Here is a 10,695-nt window from a genome sequence, read left to right on the forward strand (position 1 = left end):
TTTTTAAACTTTTATTTTTGAAAACATAACTGACTAAAAACATGTGTTAAATAAAGATGTATCTTTGTATACACCAATGACTAACATTAAAAATAATAAAAGGCTTGCTGCTAAAATATATGTCTTTAAAAATAACTAATAAACAGTGTTAGTTTATATAATTAATAAATTAAAATTTTTGATTCACTTATTAACTTAACAGTTTATAATGTTTTATTTAGTAAACATAAACTAATCTCAAAAACTAGCAAACAACGACAGTTTTTTTTAATTTAAAAACTTGACTACAGATTTTTTTATTGTTTGTTTAAGTGAAATGCACTCTGAAGTCTATTAAAAAAAAGTACAATTTTTACCATAAAAATATTACTTTTTTGCATAATATCGTTTTTCAACTATAGATATAGTTTGCTTTTAACATAAAAGTTAAACATTGAAAAAGTTTAGAAATTTATTGCAATGTCTTATTTGTAAACATTAAGGTTTAAGTTTTGTTGTTGGTATAAAAACACTTGTTTTGCTTACAAGTTTAAATACAGTATAGCTGTACAATTATAGATTTTAAATTTTATTAACAATGCAATGAGTGAAGCATTGTATTGTCAATAAAATCTAAAATTTATAATTGATCATTATCCTTGTATTTAAGTTGAGAACTTTGATTGTCATCTTTAAAGTATAAAGGACACAAGTATAGCTATTAGTAGTTAACCTGGTTTCATAAATTTGTAAAACTATTTAAATGAAATAAAGTTTGAAATTTTTTAAACTTCAAATTATTTAAAATTACAATGTTTACTGAATTTTTATTCTAGACTACAAATACAGTTGCAAATTTGCACTAAAGCTTGAAAAAAGTTGTAAAACTAAGAATATAAAACATTAAAATTCTCTGTGTATAAGTCTTTAAAACAATATTTACATATTACAAACAAAAAAGTTCTAAAAAACTTATAAAAGAGCACTATAATAAATCTAGTTTTATACGCTAATCAAAATAAAACAAAGGCTTGTCAAAATTTTAAAATGTTTAATAATTGACATCAAAATTTTATTTTTCTATTCCAAAGCAACAACACATTACACGTCTTTAAGAGAACAAGTCAAATTAATCTGTTAATGTGGTAAATTAATCTCGAATTCAGAAAATTTAAACGGAGGGATGCGAGTGATTGGCGTGAACTTGGTGAACTTGGTGATGGGCGAAACTGTAAATATGGGGGACAATGTGGGCCACACTGTAAAGGGGTGGGGCTTCATCTGGATATATGGGGGACGGGTGGGGTTGTAACCTTCGGGCAGGCAGAGGAACTTCACCTTAAAGTCCTTGCACTGGTTCCAGTACGAGTTTTCACTGTTGACGCACCGGAAACCGCTAGAGGCGCTCATGTGCACTTTGTTTCCAGACTCAGACGCGTGCCTTTGATTTTTATTTTGTTAATTATTTATTTTATCTATTAAAATTGAGTTTCAATAAAATTTTTATGTCTTTTAGGGTAAAAATTATTGATTGTATCTTAAATAAGTATTATAACTGCTAATTGTTTTTATTAAAGTAAAGTTTTCAGCAAAATTTTAATGGTTTTTAATTGTCCACACTAATTTAATAGCTCAGTTAAAGCTTTAAAACTTACTTTGCAACAAACATTAAAAAATAATTATTTCTTAAGCATTTTTGAAATACAAAACAAATAATTTGTTTCACCTTCCGTTAGCAAGCACGACATTAGTGGCGATCGGTGCGCAATCCTTTATCGAATTTTCCTTCCCATCTTTCTTGAAACTTTGAATTGTTTCGTGGTCTTCCTTCATAGACGGTCTGTCCCTGTTTAGCCACGGTGTCCATTTGGCCACTGGACCTGGGGCTGTGAATCCAAATAAGTTTGAAAAGCTTTTGATTAGAACATTAATGGTTCGATTTAAATCAAAACAAAGTCTTTTGAAAAAAGTAGTAAAATGATCTAAAATACATGGCTTTTAAGTATTTAAACAATTTAAATACACAAATTTTTAACATGCTTTTTTATGATAAGAAGTAGTAGTTTACCATAGACATTTTTGCGTTTACAGATAATATTAATTTTTAAAGCATATACGTTTCATTATATTTCAAAAGTGCAACATTTTTAAGTTATGTGTTAGCAATTTATAATTTAAGTAAAGTCAAAGAAAAATAGCTTCGATTTACTTAGTTCACTTTTGTAATCAACCATCTTGAAGCTTATTTTACCTTATAAAATCTTGATTTGTGAAAAAATATCAAAAAAGCTTAATTTTACTGTTTACAGTAAGTTTTCACATAAAATATTTTCAACCAGTAAAATAAATTTTAAGGAAAAAGAAATTTTTAGTAAATACTTTTTACAAACTTTTCTCTTTTCGATTATTGAAATTAAGTTTAACAAATGAGTAATTTTTAATAAATATTTTTTGCAAACTTTTTTCCTCGCAAAGGAAGCGAACAATGAAGTCTTCACATCTCCTTCTTCTCATTCTCTGCTGCACTGAGTTGAGACACTGAAGACCGAAAGTAGGACTCACCACAACAAAGTTTCCCGATGCCTTGTAACTTTTACTGTTTTAAAGTTTTACTTTTAGTTTATGAAAAAAAAAGAATTTTCTTAACTTTTGAAATAAGTTTTAACGACTTTATTTTCTTATCAATTAAAATTTTTTTTAATGTTTTCCTTGTTTTCTATGTAACACAAGATAAAATGTGTATTTTAGATAAACTTTTTAGTTAAATTAAAACTCACATTAGGCAAAATTATTAAATTATTAATAAAGTAGTAAGATTATAAAAAAATGTATCAAGTTTGTGTTAAAAGAAAGTTTCAAAAATATTTAGTTCTATATTTTAAGCTTTGTTTATTTTTTATCACGTATATTATTGGATTAAACTAAATATAAAACGATACTTTAAAATTATATCAATAATCGGCTATATAATACAAAGTAGTTAATTGATTTAATTAAAAATACCACCAAATAGGTCATCAACTAGCTATTTTAAATTATTTTTTGGTAAAAAAAGATAGCAGCTGACATAAAGACTGTTTTAACTATAACAAATAACTTCTAAAAACAGTTGCTTCCAGTACTCAAACATTCCTGCTACCTTTTTAAACACAAAAACTACTTGAGGCACCAAACAAAATCAACTAAAACCAACAAATTTTTCCTCATTCTGGCGTCAATCTTGACGGGGTTGCTGCAAACTTTGTACTTCTTCCTGATGTCTTTCAGAGTCTCCCAGTCCCCTGTTCCCGACGGATCGTCTCTATCTATCCACTGGCTCCAAGAGAATTCTTTGAAATACTTAAATGTTTTTTTATGATATTTTTTTACTTCTAAATATTCTTTTACTTTTTGTACGGAGTTTCGGCCAACTTTTTTCAATATTTTAAAACAGTTTTGTTAAAGTTTTACACTTCTAAAAAAATAATTTAATCACAAAAATGTTAAACTTTTATTCTTTAGGATTTTTTATTAATTATTTTTTACTAACTTGTGTCGCACAGAAAGCGAACCTTGAAATCGGCGCACATTTTTCCCTTCTGATCTGAATTGCGGCATCGTAGGCCGAAAAGTGGTGACATCGATATCACGTTGCCCGATTCCGTGTAATGTCTGAAAAATAGGAGTTGTAGTGTGTGTTTGTGTAAAAGTTTGGTTATAGTTTTTATAGATTGATTTTTCCTTTACGTTCATGAAGTTGCACAGTTACTTAGCTATTTGAAAAGAAAGAATATTTTGATGCAATTTTAATTGTAATGCTACTGAAAATAAACTTTACGCGAATAACACTTTTACCAATAATAAAAACTTAAAATATACTGTACGTTTTAAACAACAATCGAATAAAAGTACATAAAAAACAAAACTTTAATATTTTAAGACACTTAATTTCTTTATTAAAGTTTTTATACTATGTCAAAATGATGGTAATCAGTTTTGATAAGTTACTTTAGTTATTTCTTTTAGATGTGTACAACTATTCTTGTCAAAAGGCTTAGTCTAGTTTTCTTTTAAACTATTTTCAACAGTTTTTGCTCCTGATAAAAAAACATAGTATACTAGGCTAGTTTAAAAACTGAGGAAATATTTTAAAATTTAGCTTTAAAACATTTGCCAAAGTAAAACGTATCTATACTTTGCTGAAGTTTATTTTTCTGTTTATCATCTTTGAAAACATTAAAAATCTATTTGCAAAGATTGTTTTTTTTGATTAGCACGGTAATTAAGTATTCATTATACTGTTCATTTTACCTTCCATCGACAAGCATAGCTTCAATGGCTGTTGGTCTCGAGCAAACTTTACCAACATACTGCTTCTTTATATAGGACAGCATTTCATTGTCTTCGGTTCCAGATGGGTCGTCTCTGTCGAACCACTGTGTCCAGCTGTAATCTGAAAATTTTATTATTGTTGAGATGGTAGTTAAATTAATTTTAGTTAAAACAATATTAAATTTTATTTTATTTTGAATAAAAGTTAGGTTTATTTTATTGTTTCGAATAAACATACCTGCTGTGGTCACAGCGTAACAGCTGAACGCCAACAAAAATAACGAAATGTAACTCATTTGGTCGATTTTGTTTAATTTAAACGCTACATGAAAAAGTTATTGAAAAAATCTTGGAGAATATTCATAATGGAAAACATACTTCCCCTATTTAAATTTAAGTTATTTCTACAGTTATTTGATTTTTTAAGATTATAATATATATTTTAAAACGTCAAACGTGCTAATTTTTTCTTTGTAAAAAAATTTGGATGTATAGCAGTTTTTCTGCAGCAACTCAGCTTAGTAATTCGTTTCTGAGTTAAAACTATTTTGATACTATTTTTAGCTGGTATTGTTTATTTTAGAAGAACTGAATTTAGTTCAATGCTTTTTAAAAAATTAAAGATGGACTAAAAATTTTTAACATTTTCAATAACCCAACTAAAAAAACAATTATAAACAACATTTATAAATTTTTTCATGTTACAGTTTTCATTCCTTTTAATGACTTAAAAAACTTATGTAACCATAAAAAAAATATAGTGAAAGTCATTTAAAAATTTCTACTCTAAACTAAACCAGGTAAGTATCAAGTATTAAAATATGTTCATATTTAAAACTGTTTTTAAAAATTAAAAGTCTGCCTGCGTACTTATATTCGAACAGATTTCAAATTATAAAATAAACACTATTAAAAACATTTGTAGCTATCGAATTTTTATTTAGCAGTAAGTTTATATTTTAAACACTTAAACATTTTTTAAACTTAAAAGGATCCCTCTACTTTTAAAATAAAAAAGTATTTCAGTTTTGTTATTATAAACCCTTATTGTAAACATGTGAAAAACACTTCTTTAAGTTAATTTTTGTAACTAAAAAAAAAGTCTGCAAACTTAACTTTCAAATTATTTTCGACTTTTAAGCAACTTATTTTGAAAAATATAATTAAATTGTATTCAACTAAATTTACAAATTGTCAGTTTATTTGTATACAGAAACATTTTTAACATTAAAAAATAAAAACTAGTATAATTTTTGAAGTTTTTAAACCCTTTATTTTTTTTCAAAAATTTGAAAGTTATTTCTGTAAGTTGATTTTCTATACAAACTTTAATAAGCTTGTAAGCTTAAATTGAAATGAATGAAAAAAAAAAGTTTGTTATTAATTTACATAAAGACTTTTTGTATTAATTAAAAAAAAGTATTTTGGAAAATAATTTTTTTTATTAGGTTTGAATTTAGTTTCAAAAACTATACAAAAATATATATAGTTTATATTCTTCTGTAATAGTAATTTTCAAACAAAATTTCACATAAATAAATAACAACTAAGCTTAATTTGTTTACAAATCATCGAAAACTATTTAGGTTATGATATTAAATCAAGAAGATAGTTATTACCAGCTAAAGCTTTAAAAATTAATATTTATTAAATGTCTAAAGCTGAAAATTTATTTCATGGAGCAACGTAATTTCTATCTTTTCTAAATATAACTTTTAATTAGAAAACAAAGTCGAAACACAACTTTGTATAAAACCATATTCTACCTAACTTTCACTTTAATATAAGAAAAATCAAAGTCTAATTTTATATAGAAACGAATGAAGTTTAGTGAGAAGTTAGTGGCTGTAACTAGTTCAAAACTGACTTTAATGTCCAATAAGTATGAAGCGTGCTCTAAAGTTTGCCTCGAGTAAAATATTTGGAATTTTAGATCAAGTACTTCTGTATAATTTAAAAACAAACTCAAAATGTTTGTATCAAACCAATGTATAACACGTTTAGAATTTATTATTAGTAATAAAGTGTTATGCATTTTATTTTCAAAACAATCATAAATAAAACAGATTTGCTTTTATACTTCCGGTTTAAAGTTCCAAAAAATAAATTATAACCAATATTTGGACAAATTTTACATAGCTTTAAGAATACTATGAAAGGTAAAAATTATATTGTATATAATGGTTTATTAAGTTATTTATTTAATCTGTAATGTTTTTTGTCTAACACAAACACTATTAAGTAAAAATAAATAATAAAAAAGTTTAAGCATATACAAAATGCGTACTTTTAGCTTAAAATTTCATGAAGTCATGAAAAGTCTCATGTAAAAAGCATTTAAAAATATTACAAAGTGTATATAATTCTAAAAAACTCAACTGAAGTAGTTTGTATTTTAGATGAAATAACATTTCACTGTCGAATTTTATATGTAACTTTTATTAATTTGATTGAAAATTAAGCTTTCGACAAAAACACATTTTTTTCAACTTAACAATTAGCTTTACGCATTTTTTTTATAAATTCGCCGTAAATTTTTTTCTCGAAATTCAGCACATTTTAAGAGATAACACAATCAAAATTAATAAGCTTTAAAATTTCTGCGAAAATAGGTTTAAAAACTTTTAACAATTGCAGAATGTTTGTTATCAATGTCGTTCAACTGCTGCAAATACACCACACAAGTTTGAGTTTGTTACTATATTAAACGTAAGTTCAAATTCCGAGTACCACACATTTCACTTGAGGCCACAACTTTCAAGGTTTGTTGCGGTAACGATTGAGATATATCGGGCACCAAAAACTAGTTTAACCTGGTCCTTGGTTACTTATTACGTCATAAGTCAAGATTATACGAAGTTCATTTCATAGAATTGACCTTGATATTATTTTTTCATGAAAAGGTGATATAAAAAAATCAGAAGCACTTTTTTATATAAAAGCCGTCTTTATTTTATCTTTTTATAGTAAAAGTTACATGTGTGAAGAAGTCAAAAGCTTAAACTACTTAAGAAAATAAGTGCATAGAACACAAGAAAAACTTGTATTTATAAAGCTTTGTTAATTAACTAAAAATTTCTAGTAAATTATACTTAAAAAGTTTTTGATGATTGAAATAACTATTTTAAATACTTTTTTATTTGTTCTGTAAATAAACTTAACTAAGTCATAAATAATAGATAATAAGTGATAGTGTAAAGTTATATTATAAAAGCTATATGATAAAGTTATTGTTTTAAAACTAGTTGTAAATAACAGAATCTGTGCATCTGAAATGAAATTTACTTTCAATAACTATAAGTCTCATAAAATAAAAAGTTAACATACGTAAAAAACAGTGTTTAACTTTTCAAAAAAAGAACTTAATTGTTTAGAAATTGCTAATGATAGTTATTACTTAAGTTAAAAAATTTCAAATGTAAGTTAAAAAATTTGTTGTGGACTATTACTTTTTGTACTCAACTTTTGTTTATTTCTTATAAAGCTTATGAATATATTTCTAGCATAGTTTTGTGAATAACCGCTAAAATAAAATGTAAGCTTTTTAATAAGAAAAACTTTTGAATATAAATTTAAAGTAAATACAATTTTTCAAGCTTATGTTTTTTTTTATATATTGTTATAAAAAAGTAATAATAATTATATTTTTATTAAACTTACTTTATTAATTTTAAAACAAAATAAGAATGCTTCTAAACTCCGAAGCAAACAGTCTACAAACTTAAAAAGTATATATACTTACTATTATAATTACGGTATTTTGAATAGTTTTTCTTATAGAATTAAAATAAGCTTTCTTTTTTCGATTTTTAAATGTAAAAAAATCTAGTTTAACTTATAAAACTTTTATGCAAAGCTATTTCAGGTAAATTTCATTTGGTATCAGCTAATTACTTGCGAAATTTAGAAATATTGTTTCATTATATGGTAAGAAAGTTTTTACAAAGTTCTTACTACTGTTTTTAACTTTTGAGCGATATAAAAAATAGTTTTATGTTCGACTTTTCATTTAGATTTTAAATAGAACCTTTCAAATGAAATTTTGTTTGGCAATTCTTCTAGCCTTGGGCTACTTGAGTCTTACTACAGCAAGTAAGTTTATAAAAAAAACAAAACGTACTACAATTTAATTAAATTTGTTTACAAATGAACAAAAATTGTAGGTAATGGTTACACGTGGTCTCAATGGTTCGACAGAGACAATCCCACTTTTAAAGAGGACCACGAAACACTGGCCAACATAAGGAAGAAATGGCCCAAAAGGGTGTGCAAGAACCCGGTGGCTATCGAAGCAAGGCTTACTGATGGCAGGTATGCCAGTGTGGTTACTATTTTTCATTAATATCTAAAATAATAAGGTGTAGAAAAAAAAATTCACATTTTGACTCACCAAGGTTTGAGTATTTTTTTATTAGTAAAAATTACTCTTTAAGACAAAAGTACATTAGTTTAAAGCGGGAAGCTTGTTAAACGATTTCCACTTTATTTTTTCGAAGGCGTCGTGAAACTAATTGCATCGTTTAGAGTTTTTTATATTGCCGCTTTAAAACAGAAAAATAAAAGTTGAAGCAAAATAGTTTAGTAGCAACATTTTAAAAAGGTCTGTTAAAAATCCGTTGTTTTCATACAGTAATTATATTTTACTTTTGTAAAGAATCAAAAGCTAAGCACTTTTTAAAGTAATTACAAAATTTTTAAACAAAATCAATTTCATTATAAAGTTTAAAAACAAAAAGACTAAATTGAGTAAAAAAATTTACATATTGTAATAAATAATTTACTTTTTAATTACAAACTATTTACAAATTTCACTTTTTTAAACAGGCATTAACTATAAAATCTTATAAAGCTGTAAAGTTTTGATATTCTGAATATATTCAAATTTATTATGCTTAAACTTATTGAACCTTTGTTAAAATCTTTATTTTAAAATCAAATTTGATAGACAAAAAGCTTATTTTATAAGTTTTTATTTTAGTAAATCAAAATCACGCAACTGTAGGTTATTAAGGTGCATATTTAAAATCTTAAAGTTACAAAAGTAAAATAAAAAAATATTTTAACAGATTTATCACCCAATCTCGTAATAAGTTGTTTGTTTTTTCCGCTTCCGTAGGGCTCAGATGCAGGAATGTAGATCAGCCGGGAAAGAAGAAGGTAAAATGCAAGGACTTCAAGGTTCGCTGGTTGTGCAAAACAGGTTAGTGAAAAAGTAAATACAAAAACAGAAAAAGAGCATACAGTCTCTTGCAAAGACAAGTACAAGCTTCCAACAAACATAACAGTTTTATGTACCAAATAATTGCAATGAAAAATGTCTGAGCTTAAACTGTAAATTGAGTTTGTGGACTTAAGTACAGATTAAAGTAGAGCTGAAAAAAAAAGTTTTTTTATATGACAAGTAGTTGAAAGTTTCAATTGAAAAACTATTCTAACAGATCCTGATGCCCCGGACGCAAAATGGACGAGCTGGCTGAACAGGGACAAGCCAACCTTCAAGGCGGACTACGAAATGGTCCAGGCGTTCAAGGACGATGGTGAAGACGAGGTCAGTGACTGCGTGCCCATCGCCACAAACGTCTTGCTCGCTAACGGAACCTGAGGATATTGTTTTGTATTGTTTATGTATTAAGATATAACTTTATTTTGAACTTTTTTCAATAAAAAGTATGAGTATTTTTGATTTTCAATTTCTGTTTTTTTATAGAAAAATTAACTTTAGGCTTAAAAATAAGTTATAAAATATTTTTTGCAGTTTTTAAGAAAAAAAAAATAGTTATTTCTCGCCAATAAAACTTAACTTTACCTAGCATACTTGCTAAACGAATTGCTTTGATAACTTGGGCGTGAAATTTTAATATAAAACAAACAAATGTTCATTACTCAATTTTTATAACAAACATTAACATTTTTGAATCTTTACTACTAAGTTGCTTAATAATCTTTGCAGCACAAAGTGCATTAAGAATTTGCTGAAGACCCAAGTAAACTTTAGAATCAAATAAAACCAACACTTTTTAAAACAAAAACTAAAAACATTCCAGCCACATATCTGAGTCGGGCAACAAAGTGTACATGAGCGCCTCCAGTGGATTCCGATGCGTCAACAGTGAAAATGACGGCAAGTGTTTGGATTACCAGGTTCAGTTCCTCTGCCTCCCAGATCCAAGCATACCTTAAAAATCGATTATATTTATCAACAACATTTTTTTTGATAAAAAAAATTGTTTTTCAAACTTTTTTAAATATATAAGCTTGATTTAGTTTTAATCAAAAAACAAACTTACTTATTAAGTTTTGTAAAACAAAACCGGTTGTTGATCTTTTTTTTTTATCGTTTTGATAGCTATAAAACTAAATTAAATAAAGTCCGTTTTTTATTTTGTTAGTCTTAATGTGTAACTT

At 26.1% G+C, this 10,695-nt stretch overlaps 2 protein-coding genes across 2 annotated transcripts; one reads left to right on the forward strand and one right to left on the reverse strand.

Annotated features, from left to right (window-relative positions):
- Positions 1-1,116: 1,116 nt before the first annotated feature.
- LOC145845207 (uncharacterized) lies at positions 1,117-4,586 on the reverse strand. Its single transcript, XM_082952630.1, has 7 exons — positions 4,529-4,586; positions 4,270-4,411; positions 3,509-3,630; positions 3,173-3,308; positions 2,439-2,575; positions 1,706-1,865; positions 1,117-1,420 (listed from the first exon to the last, which is right to left on the reverse strand). The coding sequence occupies exons 1-7, from the start codon at positions 4,584-4,586 to the stop codon at positions 1,117-1,119; spliced, it is 1,059 nt and encodes a 352-aa protein (XP_082808756.1).
- A 3,738-nt stretch (positions 4,587-8,324) lies between these two features.
- On the forward strand, positions 8,325-10,470 carry LOC145845208 (uncharacterized). The gene is made up of 5 exons (XM_082952631.1): positions 8,325-8,382; positions 8,454-8,601; positions 9,357-9,490; positions 9,729-9,873; positions 10,335-10,470. The coding sequence occupies exons 1-5, from the start codon at positions 8,325-8,327 to the stop codon at positions 10,468-10,470; spliced, it is 621 nt and encodes a 206-aa protein (XP_082808757.1).
- The last annotated feature ends 225 nt before the right edge of the window (positions 10,471-10,695 follow it).

Source organism: Thalia democratica, chromosome 9 (assembly GCF_965202585.1).
Source record: "Thalia democratica chromosome 9, ktThaDemo2.hap1.1, whole genome shotgun sequence".
Classification (NCBI taxonomy): Eukaryota; Metazoa; Chordata; class Thaliacea; order Salpida; family Salpidae; genus Thalia; species Thalia democratica.

Excerpts from the sequence above, each read along its gene's own strand:
- LOC145845208 (XM_082952631.1), top strand. The coding sequence starts at position 8,325 with ATGAAATTTTGTTTGGCAATTCTTCTAGCCTTGGGCTACTTGAGTCTT. Across the intron at positions 8,383-8,453 it reads CTTGAGTCTTACTACAGCAA|GTAATGGTTACACGTGGTCT; the intron begins GTAAGTTTATAA and ends CAAAAATTGTAG. Across the intron at positions 9,491-9,728 it reads TCGCTGGTTGTGCAAAACAG|ATCCTGATGCCCCGGACGCA; the intron begins GTTAGTGAAAAA and ends CTATTCTAACAG.
- LOC145845207 (XM_082952630.1), bottom strand. The coding sequence starts at position 4,586 with ATGAGTTACATTTCGTTATTTTTGTTGGCGTTCAGCTGTTACGCTGTG. Across the intron at positions 3,631-4,269 it reads GCTATGCTTGTCGATGGAAG|ACATTACACGGAATCGGGCA; the intron begins GTAAAATGAACA and ends CCTATTTTTCAG. Across the intron at positions 1,866-2,438 it reads CTTCCTTTGCGAGGAAAAAA|CCCCAGGTCCAGTGGCCAAA; the intron begins GTTTGCAAAAAA and ends TTGGATTCACAG.